The 21605-nt window shown below is 44.8% G+C and overlaps 2 protein-coding genes across 6 annotated transcripts in view; one reads left to right on the top strand and one right to left on the bottom strand.

Annotated features, from left to right (window-relative positions):
* Positions 1–21605, bottom strand: part of ACOT13 (acyl-CoA thioesterase 13) — an 812642-nt gene that overhangs the window by 247075 nt on the left and 543962 nt on the right. The gene's annotated exons all lie outside the window — the stretch shown is intronic.
* The window catches only part of GPLD1 (glycosylphosphatidylinositol specific phospholipase D1), a 70655-nt gene that overhangs the window by 42508 nt on the left and 6542 nt on the right, over positions 1–21605 (top strand). For all 4 annotated transcript variants that reach the window (XM_050788203.1, XM_050788201.1, XM_050788204.1 and 1 more), the window contains 10 exons: positions 2626–2736; positions 4687–4761; positions 4862–5018; positions 5898–6039; positions 7057–7162; positions 7248–7341; positions 14490–14666; positions 15048–15208; positions 17857–17883; positions 18009–18059. In XM_050788203.1, the coding sequence (XP_050644160.1) occupies positions 2626–2736; positions 4687–4761; positions 4862–5018; positions 5898–6039; positions 7057–7162; positions 7248–7341; positions 14490–14666; positions 15048–15208; positions 17857–17883; positions 18009–18059 (1101 nt within the window). The remainder of the gene's footprint in view (positions 1–2625; positions 2737–4686; positions 4762–4861; positions 5019–5897; positions 6040–7056; positions 7163–7247; positions 7342–14489; positions 14667–15047; positions 15209–17856; positions 17884–18008; positions 18060–21605) is intronic.

Below are 21605 nucleotides of genomic sequence, written 5' to 3'. Positions count from 1 at the left end.
GGGATTATAGGTGTGAGCCACTGTACCCAGCCACGAACATGCTTTCAAAAATAAGAAGTACAATGGTTTATGATCTAGTTTAGGCTCTGATGAAAGGAGCTCTGAATCCAACATGTACAAATAAGGTGACTGGCCAGTGTGTAAGGTCACAGTCCCAGAGGGACAGCATTTTTCAGAGCCTTCTGACACCACATGAACAACTTCCAAAAGACGTCTATCTAATCCTGTTGCTTCTTACTTCTCTACAGAGCCTTTCCCCGTCAGACTGTTGTGTAAAGTATAAACCTTTGGGCGCATATAGACAGGGAATAAGAGAGGAAACTGCTTCCTGTGGCTGCTAAACTCTCTCAAATACCACTTGGGTGAGAAAGGAAGTGGCTCCATGCCCTCCTCCCCCAGTGACCTTTGATAATTTCAAAGATGGCAAGATACAGGCATGGACGAGGGATGGGAATCCTGCCCTCAGGCCCTGACTGCAGTGAGCATCTCCCTGTCCTCATTGATACAATGAAGGTTTATGATAATCTCAAGGCGTGGCCTGCTTTAAAATTCTGTGCTCCTCTAGGAATGACTGGCTGGCCCATAGGAGGGCTGAATGGTGCAGCTGATGGTGATGAAATGAACCAGTCCTCAGTGGGCAGAGCCCTGAGTTATTGGTTCCCACCCTGCCCTAGCGTGTTTTGTGTCCTCAAGCAACCTTTTCCTGTTTATCAAGTTTCTGCCTTATAGAAAGGGGCAGTGCTTATAGATGCCACTGCACACGGGTGTGGAGAGATTACCCAATAAATAATGGACGTGGGTCCTGCAACATGTGTGTTACGTGGCAAGCACCACTGTGTGAAAGGCCATTCATTGCTACGTAAGTTATGAAAGAACTGGAGAACCTGGCCCAGCGCTGTGGCTCATGCCAATAATCCCAGCACTTTGGGAGGCCAACGTGGGCAGATCATGAGGTCAAGAGACCAGCCTGACCAACGTGGTGAAACCCCGTCTCTACTAAAAATACAAAATTAGCCAGGCGTGGTGGCACATGCCTGTAATCCCAGCTACTCGGGAGGCTGAGGCAAGAGAATTGCTTGAACCCAGGAGGCGGAGGTTGCGGTGAGCCGAGATCACGCCATTACACTCTAGCCTGGCAACAAGAGCGAAACTCTACCTCAAAAACAGAGAGAGAGAGAGAGAAAGAAAGAGAAAGAAAGAATTGGAGAACCCAGTGAATTACTTTCAGGTCTACGCTGATTGCAGACAGTAGGATAAGAAAGATATAGAAAGTCCACTTTGGAAGAAAAGTCTCTCTGAAGAGATTGAGTTTTCCATCTGTAAACTGTTAAAACGAGGATCCAAACAGTTCCTACCTTAATCCATTTAAAGTGCTTGGAACAATGTCTACAGCGGCACCGTCCTGCAGGACTTTCTGCACTGATAGGAATGTTCTATGGCTGGGCTGTCCAGTGCGGGAGACATAAAACACAGGCTTTGAACATTTGAAATGTGGCTATTGCAACTGAGAAACTGAATTTTTATTATTTATTTATTTATTTTGTTTGTTTTGAGATGGAGTTTTGCTTTTGTCGTCCAGGCTGGAGTGCAGTGGCATGATCTCGGCTCACTGCAACCTCCGCCTCCTAGGTTCAGGCGATTCTTCTGCCTCAGCCTCCCGAGTAGCTGGGATTACAGGTGCCTGCCACCACGCCTGGCTAATTTTTATATTTTTAGTGGACATGGGGTTTCGCCATGTCGACCAGGCTGATCTCAAACTCCTCAGGTGATCCGCTCGCCTCGGCCTCCCAAAGTGCTGGGATTACAGGCTTAAGCCACTGCGCCAGGGCAGAAACTGAATTTTTAATTCTATTTAATGTTAATTACTTTAAATTTAAAGGTAACAGCCCTGTTTGGCTAGGGGCTACCACGTTGGTCAGCATGGCTCTGGAACATCCTGAGTACTCAAAAAATGTTAGCTACTGTTGCTGATGTTATATGATTATTATTTTATATACTTTCTTTTTTTGTTTGAGGTGGAGTCTTGCTCTGTTGCCTAGGCTGGAGTGCAGTGGCACAGTCTTGGCTCACTGCAACCTCCGCCTCCCGGGTTCAAGTGATTCTCCTGCCTGGGCCTCCAGAGTAGCTGGGATTACAGGCATGTGCCACCACGCCTGGCTAATTTTTGTACTTTTAGTACAGATGGGGTTTCACTGTGTTGGCCAGGCTGGTCTCGAACTCCTGACCTCAGACGATCCACCCGCCTTGGCCTCCCAAAGTGCTGGGATTACAGGCGTGAGCCACCACACCCGGCCTATTTTAGGTACTTTCGAAGGTAAGTTTTGTGCTTAATGTGGGTCAGAACATACATGAGGCTATTTTCTACAAACCTAGAACTCATAAGAACCGACCCTTTACTTTCTGGCACCTCTGCTTCCTCTCAAGGCAGCCAGACACGCTGAAAATGTACTTGTGCAGAGCTCCCTGACTAATGTGTTGCAGATACGTTACAGCTTGCTGCTGCACCTTCAGCTTTTGGGTGGCGGGGTTGGGGGGGTCCCCAGGCCTCTCTACTCCCTGGGAGTCAGGAGTGTTCTTTCCAAGGCTGTGGCTTAGCCCAGGGGAAGTAAACTTGTGCCTCTTCAGCCCTCAGGTCGGTTTGGCTCGGCCTTGGCTATGTTGGACTTTAACATGGACGGCGTGCCTGACCTGGCCGTGGGAGCTCCCTCGGTGGGCTCTGAGCAGCTCACCTACAAAGTAAGGCTGCTGCTGGGGTAGGGTTGGAGGAGAATGGGGTGGCAGGGAGGGGACTCTGAGGGAGGCCAGTGCTGGGGCCCTGGAGCAAAGCAGACAGCCAGTGTATCAGACAGAGCATTTGTGAGCAGATCATCTCAGGCCCCTATGGAGTTCTTGCTGTGACCTTGAGTTACCTTGTAACACCTGCTGCTGCCTCCCTGGCCTTATTTTGGCCCTGTGGTTTCCCAGTTCCACCAGGTACTTTGCTCTTTTTTTCGTCCCCCACCATGCTGAATGCCAGTGAAGGGAGACAGAAATTCCAGCTAATCTGTAATTTCTGGTTATCAAAACAGCGAGGTGACTTCCCCAGACCGTTCCTCAAATGCTGGATCCCTGCCTGTTGCCTCCTTTCTTACTGAGGCAGAGATCCTGGGCCCTGGACCACAGGGCTTGCTTCCCACAGGTGCTTCCTACCACAGCAGGGCCCACGAATCCGGGCACCATGTGTGACCGTGGAGGTCGAGGGCCCTCCCTTGTCGGCTGCCCTCCACACGCTCACCTCTTACCTTTTCCTCCTCACACTCCATTTCTAGACATGCCAGCAATCTGTCACATCCTGAACTCATCAGGCTGTCTCACTTTGCGACCTTTGCTCGTACAGTTTCCTCTGCTTGAAAGGCTTTTTCTCCCCTGTCTTTCTTTAGGAGTGACAGTCACTTCTTGCCGAAACTATTACCTAACTGCTGGGTGAGGCTGATACTTCTTTGTCCCCACATAGCATCCTGTGCTTGTACCTGTTACAGCCCCTTCTTCCCTGGGTGTCATAATGACCTGCATGCCAGCCTTTCAGGAGGATAGAGATTGGTCTTCTTTGTCATTGTGCACCTAGTACATAGCTTATGATGGGAAAGAAGTGCTTGTAGAATGAATGGGGATTGAGACAGGCAAGTTATAGGAGGAACTGATTGGTAACACAGAATAAAATAGCACAGTATGTATCCTCAGGCAGACAAGTGGTACCGATGTGGTATGTTGGCATTCAGATGTGCCATGGGTACAACAGGGTGTGGCCTGGGGGCTTCATGGAAGAGCCTGAAACTGTGCTGGGCCTTGAAGTGGGCAAGGAGTTGAGTAAGTCATTCTGCAAGCACACTGCACAATTGTGTGTGGAGGATCTGTTATGCCCAGACTGTTTGTTCCCCAAAGAAGACCACCAGAGTCCAGAGTCAAAGCCAAGCGGCAAGGATCTTTACTACAAGTTCGAACCTGGTCCCTCCTTTACACAGTATACAAGAGGGCCCCGAACAATGCGAGCGTTTGCTTTTTATAGCCCGAAAGTTGTAGGGGAACAAAGAAATTCTTTTGGCTCCTGCGCTTTCAGTAACCTTGAACGGCTGTCCCCTTATCGGAGACTTTCCAGGTGGTGTTTATACTGGGCTCAGGGAGTTTGAGAGATATATGGTGGTGGGATGGGAGGATGGGATGTGTTTGTGCTAGGCTCAGGGAGTTTTGAGCCCGGGGCTGAGGAATGTGCCCAGCTCCTTTCAGATCTTGAGTAAGACATCACGGAGGCAAAGATATAAGTGCCATCATTTCTGCATTGCGGACTCTCATAGTCTGATAGAAGTGACAGACTTTAAAAAAATTCCTTTCAGCCCAGCAGCCATGCATAGGATGGATTTCTGTCTGTCGTCAAGCTCCCAACCATTGGGGGTGGTGATAATTTGACAAGGTCTCGCTTTAATTAAAAATTTATTTTTCGTGGACCCAGAATCTCACTATGTTGTCCAGGCTGGTCTTGGAACTCCTGGCCTCAAGCCATGTTCCCACTTGGGCCTCCCAAAGCACTGGGATTATAGGCATCAGCCACCATACCTGGACCCAGAGTCAGTCCTTTTTGTCTTGCTGTTATTTAAGGTTCTTGGGTCACCACCAGAGCCTCATGTCTGTCTGCTGTTTGTCCTTATCTAGGGTGCCGTGTATGTCTACTTTGGTTCCAAACAAGGAAGAATGTCTTCTTCCCCTAACATCACCATCTCTTGCCAGGTATGTTTACCACTTTAGCCAGGCGCAGAAACCTAGAACTTACTGTATCCTGTTTGCCACCAGGGCTGGGTAAAATGTGCTTTCCTGGTTTCTTCTTAAGGACATCTACTGTAACTTGGGCTGGACTCTCTTGGCTGCAGATGTGAATGGAGACAGTGAGCCCGATCTGGTCATTGGCTCCCCTTTTGCACCAGGTGGAGGGAAGCAGAAGGGAATTGTGGCTGCGTTTTATTCTGGCCCCAGCCTGAGCGACAAAGGTAGTGCCTGAGGGGGAAGGGGTGGAGACCATGGCTACTCTGTGTGTCTACGCTAACTTATCCTGCATAGGAGTTTATGGCCTTTTTCCTTATTCCATATAATTTCACCAACATTTTCTAACAGTCCGTTACTCTTAAAGATGTTCTGGCAAGTGATGTGCATAGATTCACTGAAAATACAAAAGGTGACCCACAATTTCTAGGTAGAGAGCCAAAGAGGGCAAATAGACTATTCCCATAGTGTCTCTATGTAAAATAGAAACACTGAGGAGGCTTTGCACCAACAGCATCTTAGTGGTGCTCTCAACAGCCCATAGCCATTTTTGTTTGTTTGTTTTGTTTTGTTTTGTTTTGAGACAGAGTCTCACTATGTCACCCAGGCTGGAGTGCAGTAGCATGATCTTGGCTCACTGCAAGCTCCACCTCCCAGCTTCAAGCAATTCTGTCTCAGCCTCCTGAGTAGCTGGGACTACAGGCACACGCCACCACGCTTGGCTAATTTTTGTATTTTTAGTAGAGACGGGGTTTCACAATATTGGTTAGGCTGGTCTTGAACTCCTGACCTCAGGTGATCCACCCGCCTTGGCCTCCCAAAGTGCCGGGATTACAGGTGTGAGCCACCACACCTGGCCCAGAGTCTTTTTAAATAGCATCCTCCGCTCCACAGAAGTGAACTCTAGAAATGTATTTCTCCTATGAAGTGTGAGATTCATTTTTGACATTGGGGTCCTGGGATCAGCGTGGGAACATAAAAGACTTCTGGCAAAAGCTCAACAAAACGAACCCACTTCTATTAGGCTATGAAAAGGATGCTTTCTTTTCACCCCAGTAGTCCTCTCACTTAAAGTATTAGTAAAAAGGATGAGTTGTCTTCTTTAGAGAAACTGAACGTGGAGGCGGCCAACTGGACGGTGAGAGGCGAGGAAGACTTTGCCTGGTTTGGATACTCCCTTCACGGTGTCACTGTGGACAACAGAACCTTGCTGCTGGTTGGGAGCCCGACCTGGAAGAATGCCAGCAGGTGAGACTGATGCTGGGGCTGGGACCCGTGGCCACAGGGGCAGGTACCAGCTGCTGTGGAGCCCACTGAGCATGGGACTCAGGCAGAAGGGGTAGGAAATGCTTGACCTTTGAAGGAAAAGCCAAGGCTCTGGGCAAGGTTGCAAATTCTCCTCTTTAGAAATACAAAAATACAATAGACAAGTGTGTTACTTTCTCACAGTTCTGGAAGCTAGAAGTCGAAGATCAAGGTTGAGGTCAGAGAGCTGGTTTCTCCTGATGCCGCTCTCCTTAGCTTGCAGATGGCTGTCTTCCCTCTGTGTGTGTCTGTGACACATTCCTCACTTCTGCTTTTTTCTTTTGGGAGGAAGGGGTGAGGGTTTACTCTGTTGCAAAGGGCAGAGGGCAGTGGTAACTCACTGCAGCCTCGAACTCATAGGCTCAAGGGATCCTCCTGCCTCAGCCTCCTGAATAGCTGGGACTACAAGTGTGTACCCATGCCTAATTCATTTTTTTTTTTAATTTAAAAACATTTCTATAGGGATGGGTTTTTGCAGTGTTGCCCAGGCTGATCTCAAACTGGCTCAAGTGATCCTCCTGCCTCTCCTCTTCTTTGAAAGACATCCGTTGTATTGGATCAGGGTTCACCCAAATGACCTCGTCTTAACTTAATCACCTCTTTAATGATTCTATCTTCAAATACGATCACATTCAGAGATACTGGGGGTTAGGACTTAAGTGTAGGGATGGAAGGACCACCATTGAGCCCATAACAGTAGGTACCCCTATACCTCTATCCCAGAGAGTCTGCTGGGAGGCCTGTCAATTGGGAGGCAGAATGGTGGGTGTGGCACCTGGAGAACCTGGATGTTGCGATTAACTCCGATAGTCCCCACGCTTTCAGGCCTAGGATCACAGAGACAGAGAGCCTGCTGGGAGGCCTGGATGGGGGGAGGTGCATTTCCTTTCCTTGCACCTGAGTACCTGGCCTGCTCTCAGTCTTGTGCCTGGCAGCTAAGCCCAGTGTGCTTCATTCTAGGCTGGGCCGTTTGTTACACATCCGAGATGAGAAAAAGAGCCTTGGGAGGGTGTATGGCTACTTCCCACCAAACAGCCAAAGCTGGTTTACCATTGTTGGAGACAAGGTATGGCAAGCCCTCCCCCACAGGAGAGTGGACACTCCAACAAAGCTTTCCCGCCTATACAGTATTGATTTATTGTATCTCACAGGCAATGGGGAAACTGGGTACTTCCCTGTCCAGTGGCCACGTGCTGATGAATGGAACTCTGACCCAGGTGCTGCTGGTGGGAGCCCCGACACGTGGTAGGTCATGCACCGCGACACTTTGCTTCCTTTCAGTCGTGTGGCTCCTTGTACGCATTGTATTGGAGGAAAGTTATGAGATCTGGAGCTGAACAGATCTAGATTTAAATATTTCCTTTTTTCGTTAATAGCAATCTATGTAACTTTGGGGAAGTTACTTCACCTCTCAGAACTTTTGTATCACCATCTACAAAACTGAAATTATAAATATTTCAGGCCGGGTGTGGTGGCTCACACCTGTGATCCCAGCACTTTGGGAGGCCAAGGTGAGAGGATAACTTGAGGTCAGGAGTTGGAGACCAACCTGGCCAACATGGTGAAACCTCGCCTCTGCTAAAAATACAAAAAGTAGCCAGGTGTGGTGGTGCACACCTGTAATCCCAGCTACTCAGGAGGCTGAGGCAGGAGAATCGCTTGAACCTGGGAGGCAGAAGTTGCAGTGAGCCAGGATCATGCCACTGCACTCCAGCCTGGGCAACAGAGCAAGACTTCATCTAAACAATAGAATGAAATAAAATAAAATAAAAATCTATTTCAAAGGTTTGTTGAAAATGACATATGAAAGTAACTTAGTGTGTTTTAAATCCCCTATCCCATTGAACTTGGAGCTAGAGAAAAATTGTATAAGTGAGTTCATTAGGAATAGGTCCACTATGAGGACCTATCTGTTTTTTTTTTTCTCTTTTGAGACAGTCTTGCTGTGTCACCCAGGCTAGAGTGCAGCAGTGCTCTTAAGGCTCACGGCAGCCTTGACCTCCTGGGCTCAAGTGATCCTTGTACCTCAGCCTCCTGAGTAGCTGGGACTACAGGCATGTATCAGCCACCACACTGGCTAATTTTTTATTTGTCGTAGAGACAGGATCTCTACATGGTGGCCAGGCTAGTCTCTAACTCCTGGGCTCAAGTAATCCTCCCGCCTCGGCCTCCCAAAATGCTGGGATTACAGGCATGATCCACTGCACCCAGCCGTGAAGACATATTTTAATAAACTGTTATTTTATTTATGGGAAAGAGAGTCTTTTTTTTTTTTTTAAAAAAAAACAACAAAAACTATTCCCTCCCAGATTATAAAGGTGAATTATGCTTATTGTGAAAATTTGTGAAATTACAAGGAAATATACAGAAGGAGAAAAATCACCCCTTACCCAGATATTTAAAAACTGAAGCTTATAACTATATACGATATTGTCATACCTACTTTTTTTACTTATTTTATGTCTTAAGCACATTCTCATGCTAGTAAATATTCTGCTAAAACATGATTTTTGATATCTATGTTGCATTTGTTTCATGCCAACATTTACTAACATCACCCTGTTGGTGGAATTGTAGGTTTGTTTCCAGTGTTACACTATTGTGAATAAGGAATTATTGAACACTCATGTACCTCATCTTTGACTGCCTTTCTGATTCGTTTTTGGATAGATTCCTGGAGATGGAATTCCTGGAGTAGAGGATCTAATCTTTCTAAAAGCTCTTGTTATATATAATCAAACTATTTTTCAGAAAGATTTTTGTTTCATGCAATATGGGAAAGATTTGAATAATAGGCAGAAGTGGATCAGGCAGGCGGGGTGTGGTGGCTCACTCCTGTAATCCTAGCACTCTGGGAGGCAGAGGTGGGTGGATCACTTGAGGTCGGGAGTTAGAGACCAACCTGACCAACATGGTGAAACCCTGTTTCTACTAAAAATACAAAAATTAGCCAAGTGCAGTGGCGGACAGCTGTAATCCCAGCTACTCCAGAGGCTGAGCCACAAGAATTGCTTGAACCCAGGAAGCAGAGCTTGCAGTGAGCTGAGATCGAGCCACTGCACTCCAGCCTGGGCGACAGGGCAGGACTCCGTCTCAAAAACAAAAACAAAACAAAACAAAAAACAAAACAACCACCAGAGAAAAACAGCTTTGTTTGCTTTAAGTTTTCATTTCTACGTTTGTCCTCCTTTGTCAGTCTTGTAATGACGGTCTTAAGCAGTAACAGTAGTAATTGCTGTAATGAGCCCAAGAATTTGAGGCCAGCCTGGGCAATATAGGGAGACCCCACCTCTACAGAAAAAAAAAAAAAAAAGCTAGGCATAGGCATGGTGATGTGCACGTGTGGTTCCATCTACTCGGGAGGCTGAGGTGGGAAGATCACTTGAGCCCAGGAGTTCAAGGCTGCAGTGAGCTATGATCGCACCACAGTGAGACCCCATTTATAAAAAAATAAATAAAAATAGAAAATAAGTTTAATTATAACTTTTATATATGTATATAATGTTAATTTATAACGTGTATATAAGTATACTACATATAATATAAATGTATATAATATGTATATATCGCATACATATGTATGTAATATGTATATATAACGTGTATATATGTACATATAATGTATACAGATTATATGTGGATATGTGTATCTATAATATATATGCCTATCTATAATATATACATATTATGTGTATCTATAATATATACATATGTGTATCTATATATGAATTATATATAAATGTATATATCAGATATAAATATATATAAATTAATATCACAATCAGGTTATTGTTATTGATATATTTCACCCACATTGTTCAGATTTTCCCATTTTTACTTGTATTTTACTTGTATTTCACCCACGCAATTTGTGGGGCGCAGTTCCAAATAAAAATGCAGGGCCCCTTGTTAAAAAATTGTTGAGAATTTCAAGTCAGAGACAGGCCAATGTGAAGACAGGCATAGGACCTTTAGAAATGCAGTGCCTGTGTGACCATACGGGGCACACGTCTTGCATACTGTACAGCTTTTCAAATCTTGGAATCAGGTTAGACGCAACTTCTCTCATTTCCTAATCTACAGCAATTTTTGCATAGTACCTGCGTTTTATCACAACCATCCCCGAATATGCAGCTTTGCAAAGATGTGGCATCACTGAAAGGAATGCAGGGCTCTCATGTCGTAACTGTGACTGGCCTCCACCTAGTAGTTCATGTGGTGTCAGATGTCACTATTACCTTTGAAATTTCAAAATATCGACAGCATCTCTGCGAGTTCACTGAAGCGCTTCAGTGTGCAGTTTGGGAATCACAGCTGTAAGGCACAGATTAATCTAAATTGGAGAATTTTGATCTACTTTTTTTTTTTCTTTTTGAGACAGAGTCTCACTCTCTTGCCCAGACTGGAGTGTAGTGGCGTGATCTCAGCTCACTGCAGCCTCTGCCTCCCGGGTTCAAGCAATTCTCCTGCCTCAGTCACCTGAGTAGCTGGGAGTACAAACGTGCACCACCATGCCCAGCTAATTTTTTTTTTTTTTTTGGTATTTTTAGTAGAGGGGGGTTTCGCCATGCTGGCCAGGCTGGTCTCGAACTCCTTACCTCAGGTGATCTGCCCACCTCGACCTCCCAAAGTGCTGGGATTACAGGCGTGAGCCACTGCGCCCAGCCACTACACCATTTTATATCAGATACTTGAGCATCTGTGGATTTTGGTATCTGTGAGAGGCCCTGGAACCAATCCCTTGTGGATACTGAGGGATGGCTATATTATTTATAGTAGTGAAAAGCTAGAAATAGCCTAAATGTGAAAAGAATCAGATTTAAAATTTTATAATCCACAAAATCTCCATTTTGTTTAAAATGTGTGTTTATAGATATCTCTCTACCTACCTACCTATCTCACGCTCCACAAAGAAATATATATTATATAAATTTTCTTCTTTATGCTTTTTTTTAAATAGATGGAGTCTTGCTATGTTGTCCAGGCTGGCCATGAACTTCTGGGCTCAAGTGATCCTCCTGTCTTAGGCTCACAAGTAGCTGGGACTACAGGCATGTGCCACCACACCTGGATTATGCTTTTTTTTTTTTTTTTTTTTAGTATTTTTCATACTTTTGATAATGATGAAATATAGAAGATCTTCTTGACATCTTCATAGTTTTGACTATTTTGCAGTAATCCTGAAAGCTGGTGACATTAAGTAACTTATAGTTGATAATTTTTCTTTTTCTTTTTAAGCAATAGGGTCTTGCTCTGTTGCCCAGTCTGGAGTGCAGTGGTGTGACCACAGCTCACTGTAACCCTGAACTCCTGAGGTCAAGTGATCCTCCCGCCTCAGCCTCTTGAGTAGCTCCGACTACAGGCACATGCCACTGATGCCCTATTTTTTTGTAGTGATAGGGTCTCACTGCATTACCCAGGAAGGTCCATGAGCTCAAGTGATCCTCCTGCCTCAGCCTCCCAAAGTGCTGGGATTATAGGCATAAGCCACCATGTCCAGCAGGTTTATAGTTTTTCTGAGACGTGAGTATGAACCACGTTGCAAGATGATATCCTCTTTCCTGTGGTTTTCAAGAGTAGAGTTGGTGAGATGCACCTATGTATTACAATAGCTCTGTTGTTTTCTGCTCCCTCCACTGGAAGAAAAGTTCCACTTGAGAAGTAAAATACTTGTGTGTGTTTATTTAAAAAATACCTGCCACCCCCACAACCCAAACACAACCCTAGGGGCTAGTGCCTATGGCAGAAATGAAGACAATGTGGAGGTCAAAAAGATAATGGTCCTTAATTCGAAGATATAAGCATTACAGACGGACTTCTATGTTAACTAGAAGGTATAAGCATTACAGAAGGAATTCTGTGTTATAGTAGCATTCTGGAATTTGAGAATTCATAAAGGCCTCTGCTACATGTAGCCCTTTTAAAAGCCAAAGTTCTTCAGGATTATTTTCATTACTAAAATAATATAGAAATGCCTACAACATTACCTTGAGTTTTTTCTCCTTAATTGTCTAAGTGTGTATGATAATCCATTGTTTGGTTTGCATGATTGAGAGGGTGAGGTGTTTTGAATGACTGAAATTTCCAAGTGTCTAGATTCTTCTGTTTTAATTCTGAAGAATTAAAAAAACACTTTGATGAAATTATTTTAAATTATATTCTTCTCTTCTTTAACAGACTGTGATGCATGTTAGAGATTTGGGAGTATTGATTAATTACAATTCTTCCTCATCCTTGTGCATTTCAAATCATTTCTGAAATAGATTCATGAATCATTCAGAGGGATATCAAAATATGTACTTTTGAAGAGCTGACATAGTTGGATTAGAGAACACAGTCTTAATGGGCAGCCCTATTCAGGTTAATTCTTGCTCCAAAAGCTGGACCTTGGGGTGACTTCTCTGAGATTCTCCCACATGCAGTGGGGCCAGTGTTCATCCTGTCAGTGGCATAGCCAGAGGGAGAAGCCTCAGGTACCCTCCTGCCTGTGGAAGGACTGAGGCAGGGAGTGGACAGAGAGCTGAAAGTATTACTGTATTCCTGGGCGCTCCAGGGAGCTCAATGGTCCCTTTAGGAAGCATGAAAAGAAAGGGAACGTGGCCAGGCGCAGTGGCTCATGCCTGTAATCGCAGCACTTTGGGAGGCCGAGGCAGGCGGATCACAAGGTCAGGCGATCGAGACCATCCTGCCTAACACAGTGAAACCCCATCTCTACTAAAAATACAAAAAATTAGCCAGATGTGGTGGTGGGTACCTGTCATCCCAGCTACTTGGGAGGCTGAGGCAGAAGAATCGCTTGAACGCAGGAGGCAGAGCTTGCAGTGAGCTGAGATCACACCACTGCACTCCAGCCTGGGCGACAGAGCGAGACTCCGTCTCAAAAAAAAAAAAGGAATGAAGATTTTCTCTCATTTCAACTTTCCTTGATATTTTGGGCTTTCACTCTGAATATTAACTATTGTACTTTGTTGGCACATTGTTTTCTTAGGAGACATTGTGTTAGGTCAGGTTGTTTACCCTACATCGGGAAGCTCCGGATTGCTGAGCTTTTAAAATAGTGTTTCTTATTTCCTACTGTTTTCTGGCTGTTATTTCTGAGTGTTGTTGCTGACTCTGCTTTGGGCCCTCAGTGGCTTCTAGTGGACAGTTTCCTGTAAACAAGGCACAAGTTTGTCTGAAAAAACAGGTCAAATTAGCTCAGTTTTACACACAAAACTCAGTGGACGCTGACGTGAGATCGTATCCATGCACTGATGCTTTGCCAGTGTACGACAAACTTCTCAGAGGGCCACCAGCCCCGCCAACCCACAGGTGCCATTTATATTTCTGAAATCAAAGCTCTGTTCCAAATAACAAAGTTTACAGCGAAATTCCAACAACTAGCTTTGAGTTTGTTCAAAATTCATTAATTCAAAAAACACTTTATTAAATACTTGTACAGAACCAAGCACCATGCTAGCGACAGTGGCTAGAGAGACAGAGCCATGACCCCACTGCTTGTGGAATGGACGCCTGATGCAGAGACACAGGAGTGAATGCAGAGCGGTGCTGCCCTGCCATGGGTATTCGGAAGGCACTGGGCCAGCTCATGTCCACTGTAAAATGCTTACCTGAACTCAGAGGTCCTGGGGTCAGGACACAATCACTTGACCATGTTTTGTGGGCCCCAGCTGTCTGCAGTTCTTGTAGTTCTGCAGCGTTTGTGCCCAGAGCTAAAGTCCCACTGGACTCGGTGTTATTACGTATGGGAGCACATGGAAGCGGCCTCTGCTTTAGACCAGGGAGGTTAGGAAAGGCTTCCCAGAGGAGAGGACACCAGAGCCAAATTCCGCAGGGTGAGCAGGAGTAGCCAGCAGAGGGGTGTGGACGGGGAGCACGGGAGGGTATGCCTCTATTCCAGGCAGAGAGCACATCATGTCCAAAGGCCGAAATTGAACACATAGTTTGGGCTGTGGTTTAAGTTCATAATGATGAAGTGTGGGTGAAAGGGTTAATGGCGCTAGATCCCCAAGTGGGAGTCAGATTCTGTAAGGCCTTGTGAAGAGTTTGGACTCCGTCCAGAGTCTACTTGTGTTTGGATGTGTCCGTCATGGGGGTGACCTAGGCAGTTTGTGATATGAGAAAATAAAAAGGTGGTTGTGTGGAGACTGTATTAGGGGGATACGACCGGAAAAGAGAATACCTGCCTGGAGGGAAATCACTGAAGCTCTCTGGTGTTTGTGCCTTGGTGCCCCAGCTGGTTGTACCTCCCTGTCTGCCGGAGTTGACCGGCACTGAAACCAGCTGTCCTGTAGGATCCCGAGTGATCAGCGTCACTTGAGAATGGGATGCTATTCCGTGTTCTGTAATGCCTTCATTTTTGTGAGGCCAGCAGGAACTGTGGTTCATTTCAGATGACGTGTCTAAGATGGCATTCCTGACCATGACCCTGCACCAAGGCGGAGCCACTCGGATGTACGCGCTCACATCCGACCTGCAGCCTCCGCTGCTCAGCACCTTCAGCGGAGACCGCCGCTTCTCTCGATTTGGTGGCGTTCTGCACTTGAGTGACCTGGATGATGATGGCGTAGGTAAGAAAGGAACAGGACCCTTTGACAAGAATTGAGTCCCTTTGCCCAGTGGGTGGATCTCCTAATTGCATCATCTGGGCTCTGCCCTTATAATTGACAGTCCCGTGGCCTAAGGACGTTTAGATAGATCTTGAATCAGGCGAGACCAGAGAGGGAGTTGCACTTCTGGAAGGTAGTAATATGAGAATCACCTGTGGTAACTGCTATTGATGAATGAAGTAGGAAACAAAAGCCTTGCCTTTGCCAGGGTGAAATCACAGCAGGCTAAAGGAGACACGAATATTATTTGCAGGAGGTTGGGTTAGGATCCAGTAGCAGAACAAGGAAAAGATGACAGTGAGGAGTCAAATACTTCCTTCTGTCGGTTTTTATTGTTTACAGATGAAATCATTGTGGCAGCCCCCCTGAGGATAGCAGATGTAACCTCTGGGCTGATTGGGGGAGAAGATGGCCGAGTTTATGTATATAATGGCAAAGAGACCACCCTTGGTGACATGACTGGCAAATGCAAATCGTGGATGACTCCATGTCCAGAAGAAAAGGTAAAGTGTTCTATAAAATCCTATACCTTACTGGGAAAGGATCACTAATCGCTGATTCCTTGTTAACTCATGTCCACTATAAAATGCTTACCTGAATTCATACATTCTAGGGTCAGGACACCATCATCTGCCCATGTTTTGTGGGCCCCAGCTGCCTGCAGTTCTTACAGTTCTGCAACATTTCTGCCCAGAGCTAAAGTCCCGCCGGACTTGGTGTTATATAGGTTCCTGGTCACACAGCCTCCCACTGCTTGGTCAGGCACCCACAGCACAGAAGAAAGAAAACAGGCCATGGTCATTGGAGTTTCTCTTTTTAAAATAGAGACGGGTTCCTGTTCCATTGCCCAGGCTGGAGTGCCGTGGTGTGATCATGGCTCACTGCAGCCTCAAACTCCTGGACTCAGGTGATTTTCTTGTCTCAGCCTCCCGAGTAGCTAGACTACAGGCATGTGCCACCACACCCGGCTAATCTTTTAATCTTTTGTAGAGATGGAGCCTCACTATGTTGCCCAGGCTGGTACTGAACTCTTGGGCTGAAGCAGTCCTTCCACCTGGCCTCTCAAAGTGCTGAGATTACAGGCATGAGCCACCATGCCCGGCCAGCCACTGGAGTTTCATTAAAACGGCCTGTCTTTTGCTTTTTGTTTCATTTCTTTGTTTATTCCTGTTTTGGGTGAGTTTCCTTAGGTTACATTTCCTGAGCCTAAAACATTTGGCCATTATTTAACTTTTTTTTTTTTTTTTTTTTTTTTTTTTTTGAGATAGAGTCTGGCTCTGTCACTTAGGCTGAAGTGCAGTGGCAGGGTCTCGGCTCGCTTCAACCTCCTCCTCCCAGGTTCAAGCCATTCTCCTGCTTCAGCCTCCCAAATAGCTGAGACTACAGACATGCGCCACCACGCCCGGCTAATTTTTTGTGTTTTTAGTAGAGACAGGGTTTCACCATGTTGGCCAGGCGGTGATTACAGCCCAAAGTGCTGGGATTACAGGCATGAGCCACCACACCCCACCTATTTTAAAAATTTTTAAATTATTTTTTAAATTGCAAAATTAGTGAAAGTTTACTATGAAAATTTTAGAAAATACAAAATGTACAAAGAAGAGAATTAAAAATTATCTACCTAAAATTCCACTCTGCAGAGCTAATACCTGTTTACCTTTAGAGCGTATCCTGCTAGTATTTTTCCTATGACTTTAATTACTACTGTTTATTGTGCATTTAGTATGCATATGCTAAGAACTGTGTATCATTTAATCCACATAAAAGTTATGAAATTAATATTATGCCCATTTACAGATTAAAAAAATTAAAGATCTTAGCTGAGTGTGGTGGCTCACACCTGTAATCCCAGCACTTTGGGAGGCTGAGGCAGGAGGATCCCTTGAGCCCAGGAGTTCAGGACCAGCTTGGGCAACATAGGGAGACCCTGTCTTAAAACAAAAAAATTAAAGATCAGAGAGGAAGTTTATTCAAAGTTACACTGCTAGGAAGGACGTGGCACAACAGGAATTTGTACCAAGATCTGATTCCAAAGCCTACCCGTAAATATTACACTATGTGTGTGCATATTTTGGTTGACAATTGTGATCCTATTGTGCATAATTTGTGCATAATTTTGTAACTTTTTTTTTTTTTTAATGGAATCTCACTCTGTCATCCAGGCTGCAGTGCAGTGGCATGATCTCGGCTCAGTACAACCTCTGCCTCCCAGGTTCAAGTGATTCTCCTGCCTCAGCTTCCTGAGTAGCTGGGACTACAGGTGCACACTACCATGCCCAGCTAATTTTTGTATTTTTAGTAGAGGTGGGGGTTTCACCACATTGGCCAGGCTGGTCTTGAACTCCTGACCTCCAGTGATCCGCCTGCCTCGGCCTCCCAAAGTGCTGGGATTATAGGCGTGAGCCACTGCGCCTGGCCTTAACCTGATTTTTTTTTTTTTCTTTTTTACCTACCAATATGCCAAGAACATTTTCTTATGTTATCTGATATTCTTATATAATATGATATTTACCGGCTGATGAGTATTTTATCTACAGATAAACCATAGTTTATTTACCCATTATTTAAGTAACTATTATTAGTCATTTGTGCCATTTCCAATTATCACTGTTTTTAAATAATATTTATGGTAAAGAGTCACATAAACATTTTTATACATCTGGTTAATTTTCTGACCTGTATTTCTATAAGTAGAATTTCTGGGGTCAAAGGGCATGCACATTTGTAAGGCTAATCAAGAAATGTAGAAATGAGGCCGGGCGTGGTGGCTCATGCCTGTAATCCCAGCACTTTGGGAGGTCGAGGTGGGCAGATCACCTGAGGTAAGGAGTTCGAGACCAGCCTGGCCAGCATGGCGAAACCCCCCTCTACTAAAAATACAAAAAAAATTAGCCAGGCGTGGTGGTACACGCCTGTAATTCCATCTACTCAGGAGGCTGAGGCAGGAGACTTGCTTGAACCTGGGAGGCAGAGGTTGCAGTGAGCTGAAATCGCGCCACTGTACTCCAGCCTGGGTGACAGCGTGAGACTCTGTCTCAAAAAAAAAAAAAAGAAATGTAGAAATGAGGGTATAAGGGTATAATTAAAATTGATTTTAGAAAACCACACAAACAGTAATAACGTTGTCTCTCTTCTCAATTTTTTTCTTCAGGCCCAATATGTATTGATTTCTCCTGAAGTAAGTATCCCTTGAAAGACTGAAGAAAGAAAAATTACCAAAACAATGCCCCTTGGCTTATTTTAAACAGATAAAGTATTGCGCTGTGTTCTCCAAAGTCCATTAACAGACAGCATGTTTTGCAGGCCAGCTCAAGGTTTGGGAGCTCCCTGATCACCGTGAGGTCCAAGGCAAAGGTGAGCCCCAGGACTTCATTTCATTGACGTTTATGTTAGTACTAAGGGTGGGATTTGGTGGTCTCACTTCTAGGTTTATTTCAGATTTTATTTTTATTTGAAAAGGAGAAGAACGCACAAAAAGAAAGTAACATTCACGTATAATCCCATCACTTCCTTGGAGGAAAGTTTCCCTTTTTACTCTTCCTGTTTTATCCTCTACAGCAGGGGTTGGGGCCAACTCGTCTGCCATCTAATTTTGTAGAGCCATGAACTAAAAATGTCAGCTCATGTTGAGATGGCTGAAAAGAAATCAAAACAGAATATCTTGTAACATTTGAAGTTTAAATGACATGGAAGTTGCAGTGCCCACACAGCTGTGGTGGAACACAGCCAGGCTCATCTGCTGTGGACTGCCCATGGCTGCTGTCACGCTGCAGTGGCAGAACTGAGGGGTTGCTTTGGAGACTGATGCCTCACAAAGCCTAAAGTATTTATTATCTGGCCTGTTCCCCAAAATTGTTTGCTGGCCCTTGCCCTAGAAGATAACCATGGTTAATATTTTGCTATTTTCTTCCAGACTTTCAGAGTTATTTATTTATTTATTTATTTATTTATTTATTTATTTATTTATTATACAGAAGCTTGCTCTGTTGCCCAGGCTGGAGTGCAGTGGTGCCGATTCAGCTCACTGCAACTTCCACCTCCCAGGTTCAAGTGATTTTCCTGCCTCAGTCTCCCAAGTCGCTGGGATTACAGGTGCCCACCGCCAGGCCCAGCTATTTTTTAAAAACTATTTTGTAGAGATGGGGTGTTGCCATGTTGTCCAGGCTGGTCTGAAACTCCTGGCCTCAAGTGGTCTGCCTGCCTCTGCCTTCCAACCTTCCAAAGTGCTGGGATGATAAGCATGCGCCTCTGCACCCGGCCCAGAGTTTTTCTATGACTTTAGAGATATACACACACTTTTTTTTTTTTTTTTAAGCAGGGTCTGGCTCTTGTCACCCAGGCTGGAGTGCAGTGGCGTGGTCTTGGCTCACTGCAACCTCTGTCTCCTGGACTCAAGTGATCCTCCAACCTCAGCTCCCTGAGTAGCTGAGACCACAGGTGTATGACACCATTCCACGCTACTTTTTGTATTTTTAGGAGACAGAGTTTTACCATGTTGCCCAGGCTGGTCTTGAACTCCTGGACTCAAGTGGTCCACCCGCCTTGGCCCCCAATTTTTTTGGCTATTACAAACAGTGCCATAGTGAACATTCTTGTACCTGTCTGTAGCTTTTTATAAGGTGAGAATCTTAAAAGTAGGATTGCTAGATCTAAAAGTGTACACATTTTAAATTTTGATATGGTAGATTAAGAAGTTTAACCTTGGCTGGGCGTGGTGGCTCACACCTGTAATCCCAGCACTTTGGGAGGCTGAGGCAGGTGGATCAACTGAGGTCAGGAGTTCAATACCAGCCTGGCTAACATGGTGAAACCTCCTCTCTACTAAAAATAAAAAAAAATAGCCGGGCATGGTGGCACATGCCTACAGTCTCAGCTATTTGGGAGAGTGAGGCAGGAGAATCGCTTGAACCTGGGAGGCGGAGGTTGCAGTGAGCTGGGATGGTGCCGTTGTACTCCAGCCTGGGCGACAGAGCAAGACTGTCTCAAAAAAAAAAAAAAAAAAAAAGTGGAGGCCGAGCGCGGTGGCTCACGCCTGTAATCCCAGCACTTTAGGAGGCCGAGTCGGGTGGATCATGAGGTCAGGAGATTGAGACCATCCTGGCTAACAGGGTGAAACCCCATCTCTACTAAAAATACAAAAAATTAGCCGGCCGTGGTGGAGGGCGCCTGTAGTCCCAGCTACTCGGGAGGCTGAGGCAGGAGAATGGCGTGAACCCGGGAGGCGGAGCTTGCAGTGAGCCGAGATCACACCACTGCACTCCAGCCTGGGCGACAGAGCGAGACTCCGTCTCAAAAAAAAAAAAAAAGAAAAAAGAAAAAGTTTAACCTTAAAATATACCTCTAAACCACCGATTGCATTCATCCATTTAATTTAGGTTATGACACTGTATAGAACTGTGCTAGGCTATGAGAGATAAAAACAAGGAGAAGGCAAAGTCCCTGTTCTTGAAAATAAGATTTATATACCTGGAAAGTCAAAATAAATGCAAATTAGTATAGGATTAAATGCTTATGAGTAGTATGAAGAATAAGTCTTTTAACAGTGGGTTGAAGGGCTGCGGAAGCCATAGATATATATATATAACCATGTCTGTAAGACTTGGTAAGTGCTGTGGACCAGGCTCCTGTGGACCAGGGTGGAAGGTGGGAGGAGGAAGAGGATTAGGAAAAATTTTGGTGAAACTGCCCTCTAGTGGCCAATAATTTAAGTGACTCATTTACAGGCAGGTCTAAAAATGTAGGATTAACCACACAACAAAAAGATGGTTATTAACTTTTTGGGAAGATTCTCGGAAGGTCTGATCACAGGAATCCTTTATATCACAAGCTTGGATTATATTTAAAGTTTTATTCATTTCAAAAATTAGACTTTATCAAGAATCTATGTATTATAACATAAAACTACATATATCAACTATAACTTACATCAATTGAGAGTAGTAGTATATACAGATGATCTAAAAGTAATTTATATTTTATTCCTTTTTGTAAAACAATGCAAATGCACCTTCCTAATTATTGTTCACCTGGGTTAGTGTTAAAATTACTTCACTTTTCCAGCACATACTTGAGCTTGGGGGCATTTTTGAGCACTCTGGGCGTAAAGATAAATTAGATGTTGTGTTTCAAAAATGGGCATTGACAATCAGGATGAGCAGAGTGGCCTTTTCCTGAGATTTGGGTACAAGTTACGTTCTGAAGACTCCTTCCTTTCTGTGGCGTAAGAGCATTCAGTAATGAAATTAGTCGTAACAAATTAGAATTAGGATTCAGTTCTGAAACGTCTCACAGGGCTGCGTTCCATCAGCTCAGGAACCTCAGCAAAGTGGTAACTGAGTGTGTAGTGAGTAGTGTTGTATCAAGCACCTGTGAGATAGACAAATAAACCTGAGACATGGTCCCAGCCCCAGGCGCTTGTAGTCTAGGTGGGAAAATACAACAGGCCCACAAGACCATCCAGGTTGGTATATGATGACCACGAGCCAAAAGAGGTCAGACAGCAACTGCAGCAGAAGTCTCTGCTGGTGGAGTCAGGGAGGGGCCTGCAGAGATTATGGGCCCGGAGCTGCATCTGGAAAAATGACTAGACTCTGACAAAACAGAGAGAAGTCAAAGGCCAGGCAAATTTAGTAAATGTATAATTCCATAAATTGGGAAAGAGAGGGAGAATAAATTACCATTTGATTCCGTTTTCTTAAGTGTAGATTTTCCCTGTTAATTGACACTGGGGTATTAAGGGGTAAGATAAGCACAGGGCTAAGCATAGTGTTTGACCCATGGTAACACCTCAACAAATTTTAGCTATGATTATTATTTCTGGATTTCATCAGTAGTTTTCAAAATTAAATAAGAAATTGTCATACCCTGCTCTGACCAAAATACTGTCAGCCAGTTTGATCA

Source organism: Macaca thibetana, chromosome 4, assembly GCF_024542745.1.
Source record: "Macaca thibetana thibetana isolate TM-01 chromosome 4, ASM2454274v1, whole genome shotgun sequence".
Lineage (NCBI taxonomy): Eukaryota > Metazoa > Chordata > Mammalia > Primates > Cercopithecidae > Macaca > Macaca thibetana.
Note: the sequence above shows the minus strand (reverse complement) of the source record. Positions and strands in the feature narration are given on the sequence as shown.